This window comes from Apis dorsata, unplaced genomic scaffold, assembly GCF_000469605.1.
Source record: "Apis dorsata unplaced genomic scaffold, Apis dorsata 1.3 scaffold_50, whole genome shotgun sequence".
NCBI classification, from domain to species: Eukaryota; Metazoa; Arthropoda; class Insecta; order Hymenoptera; family Apidae; genus Apis; species Apis dorsata.
In genome coordinates this window covers 1,202,094-1,210,058 of record NW_006263351.1, presented here as the reverse complement: position 1 = coordinate 1,210,058, position 7,965 = coordinate 1,202,094, and the positions used below count along the sequence as shown (strand labels likewise).

At 25.5% G+C, this 7,965-nt stretch overlaps 2 protein-coding genes and 1 long non-coding RNA gene across 4 annotated transcripts in view; 2 read left to right on the top strand and 1 right to left on the bottom strand.

Moving 5' to 3' along the window:
- Positions 1-544: 544 nt before the first annotated feature.
- Positions 545-3,919, top strand: LOC102678280. Of its 2 annotated transcripts, none has more exons than XM_031514780.1 (9): positions 545-1,031; positions 1,276-1,392; positions 1,460-1,577; positions 2,277-2,406; positions 2,534-2,656; positions 2,744-2,834; positions 3,184-3,317; positions 3,500-3,632; positions 3,725-3,919. In XM_031514780.1, the coding sequence occupies exons 1-9, from the start codon at positions 858-860 to the stop codon at positions 3,767-3,769; spliced, it is 1,065 nt and encodes a 354-aa protein (XP_031370640.1). In that variant the 5' UTR covers positions 545-857; the 3' UTR covers positions 3,770-3,919. The 2 variants fall into 2 exon arrangements, with proteins under 2 accessions (XP_031370640.1, XP_006608961.1); XM_006608898.2 differs by having other exon boundaries at positions 2,145-2,406.
- Positions 1,982-2,421, bottom strand: LOC116186681. The gene is made up of 2 exons (XR_004151705.1): positions 2,332-2,421; positions 1,982-2,255 (listed from the first exon to the last, which is right to left on the bottom strand). It is a non-coding gene; the product is annotated as an uncharacterized LOC116186681 (long non-coding RNA).
- A 1,640-nt stretch (positions 3,920-5,559) lies between the features above and the next one.
- Positions 5,560-7,965, top strand: part of LOC102673635 — an 8,288-nt gene continuing 5,882 nt past the window's right edge. Inside the window, 5 exon segments of the mRNA XM_031514669.1 lie at positions 5,560-5,795; positions 6,324-6,440; positions 6,789-6,906; positions 7,312-7,573; positions 7,660-7,773. Coding sequence (XP_031370529.1) covers positions 5,646-5,795; positions 6,324-6,440; positions 6,789-6,906; positions 7,312-7,573; positions 7,660-7,773 — 761 coding nt within the window. The 5' untranslated portion in view covers positions 5,560-5,645.

The window sequence follows — 7,965 nt, the reverse complement described above, 5'->3', positions numbered from 1 at the left end:
TTTTTTTTTGCCTTCGATACAATATAAAAAATTATTAAAAAATTTATGATTATTGCAGGATATCTAATAAAAATTAAAAAATATATTTAATTCAATTAAATATAGTTACTCACCAGATAATATACCAACTATAGTTAGGATTATCATATTAAGAGGGCTCCATTATTTTGTTTTTAATATATATGTAACACACAAGAATTAATATAAATCCAACTTAATGAAATTTTTCGTTCCATGTTCTGAAATACATAATTTCGAAATACCATTTCAATTTTATTATTAGATAAGGAACTTATGTTTTATAAAATCGCAATGTTTTATATAGATATCGACAATTTATTCTTCTATGCACAAAGCAATGAATCATATAAATGTTTCACTACGACAAAAAATGGAGACCAATACTAGAAGGTGTAGTATCAGTCATTAATTTTTCATATCCTACACATAGATTCACTCGTCCACTTAGTTCGTACAAATTGTTATATTGTTAGGAACTGTTGCATTGAATTAAATCATTATAAGTTAAGTTGTTCTTGCAATTTTCTTATTAAGAAAGAAAAAAGAAGATAGAAGAAACCATTATTGTCACAGAAGAAACCTTTCCATTTTCCTTTCCAGTTATGAATTAATCAAGTCCATATATCTTTGTAAAAGCGACTAATCACGCGAATCAATTACTTGAAAAGATAAAAGAATTATTTACTGCTACCACTGTATCATAGAAAACACATGCATTTACATTTAGATCGTTTGACCATAACAGTTTTCTTGTGGATGTGAAAACTTATGTATCTGGACTGACTGAGAAGATAGAATAGCATTGAGACAGAAATAGTTGTATTTAATATAATTCTATGATTTATTATCGTTTATTAAACATGGACAAGCAAGTAATAGAGGATCAATATCTGAAAATCAATAAATTTTTTGGACAGCTAGTTGGTGTGTGGCCTTATCAGCAAAGATTCATCAAGTTTTGCATAAGATTCATTACATCTGTTATAGTAGTCCTTACTCTTGCAGCACAGGTATTGTTATTAATAATTTATATTAAATCATTTATATAAGTAATTTTAAAATGAATAATTAAAATTAAATTAGTCCAACATTTTTGTCATTTCGTAAATGAAAACTTTTGATTAATTTTTTAAAAAGAAATTACGATAATTATATGGAAATTCTTGATAACAATTTTGACAAATTATTGTCACTTATGATATTTCACAGCATTAATATCGAATAATAATTTTCTTTTTTTTTTTTTTGCATTAGATATCACGGGTAATAATGTTTTATAATATAGACGTTTTATCAGATCAGTTGCCATATTTGGACATAGGATTCGTCCTCTTATTCAAACAGTACAATTATATTCTAAACGAGGATAAGGTGAAAATTTGCAATTTTATTTATTCTACAATCCTTAGGATAATTATCAGTATCGTTAAAATCGCAGCTAAGAGAACTTTTGAATGAAATTATATCCGATCGATTGATAAAACGATCGAAGGAAGAGTTAGAGATTCTGGAAATGTATTTAAAAAGAGCAAGAGTGCTTTCTACTATTTACGAAGGTAACAAACAAAAAATAGAATTTTTTTAAACTGTAAAAATTGATATCATAAGACTCAATAATGACATATACGATTTTTAATACGAATGTAGGAAAGAGTGAGAAAATTCAATTAAGGAAAAATGTTTATAAAATATAAAACATAATTGTGTTTCATATATATTTAATTATTTCTTTATTTTTGTCATTGATTACTATGTATTAAAAAATTATAATATCTTATATTGAATATACAGTTTATAAAAGATTCTTATTTTTAATTTACTATAAAAAAATTTAATATTTTAATATATCAAAATTTGATGAAAAATAATTTAAGGCGTTGAAGAAAATATTCAAAAAAATAAATATTCTTTTTTTTCATTTCATTCAATTTTTAAATATATAATTTTCTATTTTCTCTTACAAGTTATTAAATATTAATTAATTGAATCGAAATTAAAAATCAACAAAAGACAACAAAATTGTAATTTTAAATATCCTATTCGTTCGCTCTTTCATACATTTCTCATCAATGTCTTTTTATATTTATTCATTTCATTCTATATTTTATTCCCTTTGAGTTCAGTTAGTATATTTTTCTGCGGCTTCATGTTTCTTCTTATACCAAGTATACCACCTATTTTGAACATCATCTCTCCCTTGAACGAGTCACGTGGCCGAGAACTAATCTATCCATCTTATTATTTTGTGGATGAAGAGAAATATTATTATCCCATATTAATGCACATGATAGCAGTTGCGTTAATACTAACTTCAGTATACGTAGCCTGCGACACGTATTTGGTTTACATTGTACATCATGGATGTGCCTTGTTAGCAATAAGCGGGTGAGTACTGTATTCATTCTTTATATCCCTCATATCCCACAATTTGTTTCCTTTTCTTGATTAGATATTGCGCTGAAAGATTACGTTTCGATTCAAGAATTTTTGACTGTAATAAATGAAAATGTAGGTATCGTTTCAAGCACGCTGTGGATGACATTAAGCTTTGCGGAGAAGATTATATTGACTCGTTAAAGGATGAAACTTACACGAAAGTTAGACAGTCCATTAAAGCCCACAAAACAGCCGTTGAGTTAGTATTGTTGCATTAGTAATATAAATATCAACTACGTATCAACTATTTTATATACATATTTTTTATTACGACCTACGTGCAAAGATACGTGGATAAAATAGATGCCTGCCACATACATTACTTCTTACTTATCATAGGAATGATAGTATTAGCTTTCACCGGTACTTTCGTAAAGGCAAGTTTAATACTCATACATATACAGAATCATATATATATATAAATGAAATACTTTTGAAAGATCGATTCTAGAAGTCAAAACAAAAAGTTGAAGTATTCAAAATTGAGGTTTATTAAATTATAAGTAATTCAAAATTCGTGTTGGATAAAGTGAGATGGAAATAGGAAGAGACAATCCGTATAGTATATCAACATTTGTATTTTTGCTTCTACAATCAATTCTCCAAGGATATATTGATATCTTGTATTGATATATATACGAATTTTATGTATAGTATTATTATATAGTATATATATGTATTATATGTATATAGTATATATATAATATTATTGTAATTTAATTACAGTTGTCATCAATGGAAGTGAATGTTAGGTTTTTCACGTTCTGTGTATTCACTGTTGGCCAATTGACACATCTGTTTTTTTTAACGATCATGGGACAATTTTTGATAAACGCCAACGACGAAATTTTCAAAACAATGTGAGATTATTGATGACAATGTATCGATTATCAAATATGAAGAAAATTATTATTTATCGCTTGCATTTAGATAAAATTATTGAAATTCAAGGAACATTTTATTTTTTTTTACTTTTTAATCAAAGAAAATATTATCGTGCAATAGAATTTTGCGATTTATTACACTGTGTTTATGTACATAGATATGAAGCATGTTGGTACAACGGTTCGTCGAGAACGCAATCATTATACGTACTGGTACTTCGAAAATGTTTGAGCCCGCCAAAATTGACAGGAGGAGGATTGGTTGCTTTGAATTTGGATAGCTTTTTACAGGTGAGTTGATATTTTTTTACATAAAATTGGATAAATATTTAAAAAAAAAAACAACTTTCGATTAAGTATAACATTGATTGAATTCTTTCCAGATCTTAAAAGCGTCATTTTCATATTATACTGTATTTAGATCATAATAAATTGATGGAATAATGATAGAAAGTAAAAAATTTAAAGAATTTGTTAATGTTGTGTAAATTAATTGGTAAGACAATGTACTTGTTACGTCATATCCCAATGGGATTATTTATTGTTGTTATGCCTAAAGTATATTCAAATGTTAAACTACAAGATGTGATATTTTCATTTTCTTTTCTTTTTTTACCTTCAATACTGTTTTTGTCTGTATGTGAAAAATAGCAAAAATATGATTATTATTGTTGATCAGTGAATTGGAATAAGAAAATTTTTTTTAAATTTTGGATAAGAATGTCATTGGTATTTAGAAAAAATGATTTCCAAATTTCTTGTTTATTTAAGAAGGAATTTAATATTTATTCATCATCTATTATATCATCATCTAGCACGAAAAATAGTAAATTTATATAAAATATAAAAAACAAGATTAATGAGAAGTTATAATTAACAAATTGAAAATTATATTATGTCTGTTTTTTATGCTTAGTAAAAATTTAAAAATATGTTCAATTTATTTAAATTTAATTATTTATCAATAAATAGTCAATAGTTATAGTTGTCATTTTGAGAGGGTTCTATCATCTGATTGTAAGATACTTTTATGTCTATTTGAATGATGATTGAATGGTTCTTCTTGTAGAATAATTTTAATATAATTTAAATTGTTATTTATGTGATATAAATAAAGAATTTATTTTCACAATATTTTCAATAGATTTTATTTGAATTTTTATTATTAAATAATCTTTTATTCTGTAAATTTTTAAATTTTTGTATTTTAAAAATATATAATACATTTTTTAGAAATAGTTTTTAAAAACAATAATATTAATTCTCTTTGTAATTGATGTATACAATAAAAATTATATATAACATAAGATCTTAAAAGATTTTAGAGATATAAGTAATTAATATCAAAGTAATAAAAGATTCATATATATGAAATTAAGCAATTCAATCTTCAAACAGTTTCATAATAACAAACAAAAAGACAAAAACTCAACATATTGAAATTTAAATTACAATTAATAAATATTAGCAAATCACAAATTATAGAAGTTATCAATACTAAAAAATTTTTTTGTATAATAATAATAAATTTTGCAAGCAAATTTTACAAATATATAAATGATTTGAATATTTTAATGAAAATTTCTTTTACCTAATAGTTGAAAAATTTTTTCGATAGATCTGGCACCTCCTTATAATTCCTTATAATTTAAAAAATTTTTTACATTATATCGATTTGATAGTATCCCGCACAGCGTTAAGAACAGACTGACGAGAAATTTTGTTGTAACAGAAGGCCAGGAAGAGAATATCGATTATTCAATTTGGTTAGTCGTGTTCCTGTGAGTTTTATTCTTGTCGATCAACATATGTTGATCAACTAACTCCTTATCTAATAACCAGTGAGAATGAAAAAAAAAAAACGTAGTAAAAGATGCAGCACACAATGACGAAAGAAATTCTTACGATACTTTCAAATGACAGAATTCCCTATGAAAATATAAATTGGTTAAGATTGACATTGAACGAGGTAACGATTAACTTTATTAATATTTAAAAGAAACCTTCTACATCACTCGTGAACCGTTTCTCCCTATCATTGGAGGGAATCATTCAGCCAATAAAAAAAAAAAAATATAATGATGCCATTATATACAATTTTGTAAAATACCGTATTTCAATATTTAAAGTAAATCAAGGATTGTCATATCCATTTTACTTGACAATAAGCGACAGTAAAAATTTTATATTCGTCTTCTAAAGAATTATTCAATGAAACACTTCACGACACGAAGGAAGACTATAAGAATTATCGAAGATAGAAAATCGTTTTTTTTTTCGAATGGCATTTGTGTTGTTCTGATCATGGACGCGAGAACAGTGGAAAAAAATTTTTTGAAAGTCAACAAAATATTCGGATTAATAACCGGTGTATGGCCGTATCAGAATTATCGGTCGAAAATGGCGGAACGATTCATAAGTGTCACGGTGATGATGAGTGGTTTCGTGACACAGGTATGATAGATGATAATGATTCCGAGTCAATTTTGGTTTTATTATTGTAAAATTAAAATTCTATTTAATTCTGACACATTATTTTTTTTTGAATAATATATTGAAAGTTTTTCACATTGAGGATAATTAAAATACATTTAAAGAAGCATACAAGTTTTATATTTATTATTTAATTAATAATAATTATACATGAAAATATCCTTATGATGAAGAGTTAATAATCATTAATTAAAAAGAGAATCAAGAATTGTGTATCTTAACTTCTTGTGAATTTTTTAATTTTACATCTGTAATTAGTGTACTCAATTTTTCAAAAAAAAATAATTATCTTGTTTCATAATTTATAGTGGGACATAAATAATTATATTTCAAAGTAAATATTTATTATTATTAAGAAATAATTGCAATATTATTTCATTTGTCTATCTTATTAATTAATGAAGTTAATCAATACGATGTTTGAATTTTTTATATATAGGCTCAATTTATATATAGAAAATATTTATAATAATACTTTTATAATTACAGGTTGCATATCTTGTATTGAATCCCACTATGGACAAAGCAGCAACGAACTTGCCTTATTCTATAGCATCATTTGGAACATTTATAAAAATGGGTAATTACTTTTTGGATGAAACTAAGGTGAGGGGATATTTTCGACATTTATTTAACACATTTTGAATGATATTTAGATCACTCTTGCTGGATTCTTTCATAAGTTTTCTTTACAATGATTTTTCGATAGAATATATTAAGATCAGATTAATACTGTTCTATCTCTATCACATTTTGTTCCTATCTTGTTTATTTAATTAATTTAATAAATAAACTCAACTCAATTTATATATTAATTTTTTTGGTCTGTAGAAACGTGTCTCCAATTCGTTTTACGAATATTTTAACATTGCTCTATATAGTATAATATTTTAGTATAATACTTTAATAATTTTGACTTAATATTTTAATTCATGTTCTATCGAAAAATTACAGTTGACAACAATACTGAATCACATATTCGAAGATTGGGCGGCGATAAAAACCAAAGAAGAATACGAGATTATGTACAAATACTCACGAAAAGGATTGCTCATCACGATAAGTTATTTTCGTAAGTATATGAAACATTGACATATGATATATCTGATTTAAAATAAATTCTTTCAGATAATCGATTAGAAAGAACCAAATTTATAAATACAATTAGAATTTAACCATTTTCAAATATGAAATATTTATCACGTAAAAAAATAAATATCTCATAAGAGAAATGCGTTATAAAAAATAAATTAATTAGTTTTTGGATATCCGCAATATAAATATTTTCAGATATGTATCAATTTAAATATACTCGTTCGAATAATCGAAATTCAAGTGAATCAATATTCTACTTTAAATTTAATTTTATCCTGCTCTCGAGAAAGATTCGCACGTAACATATTTAATACAATTTCTCTGAAGCGTGTACATGGTGATTCATAAAATTTACAATCGATACCATATTGTACTTTTATAGTGCACATTGGTGTTACTGAAACATTTATGCTTATATGGCCCATGATACCGCCCATTCTGGACATCATCATGCCATTAAACGTGTCACGGAAACGTATATTCTTGTACCCGGCTTATTTCTGGTTGGACGACGAAAAGTACTACGTGCTTTTACTAGGACACATGATAATCACCATACTCATGATTTGCTTTATATTTTGCGCCTGCGATACGAACTACGTGTACGCTGTGCAGCATGCATGCGGTTTGCTGGCAATCGCCAAGTACGAAAATTCATTAATTATAAAAAAGTATAATGATTGATCATTAACGAATCATTACAAAAATTATTATTATTTTTTTTATTTAGATATCGCTTTAAAAATGTATGCAAAGATTTGAAAGAAGATCATGCCATGCCATTAGAGGAAATCAAGTATAAGAGTATATGCGAATCGATCAAGGCGCATCAACACGCTTTGAAGTTAGTATATTTATGGAATTATGAATATAAATTTTCAAAATATTTTTGATTTGTCTCATTTCGAACGATAATATATATATTTCTCTCGCTTTTAACATGAATTTTGAATCTGTATTAATACTATTTAATATTACTCAAATTAATTTTTCATCTATTGTATATCTATCTTTATTATTTTCAATTGGAGAAACA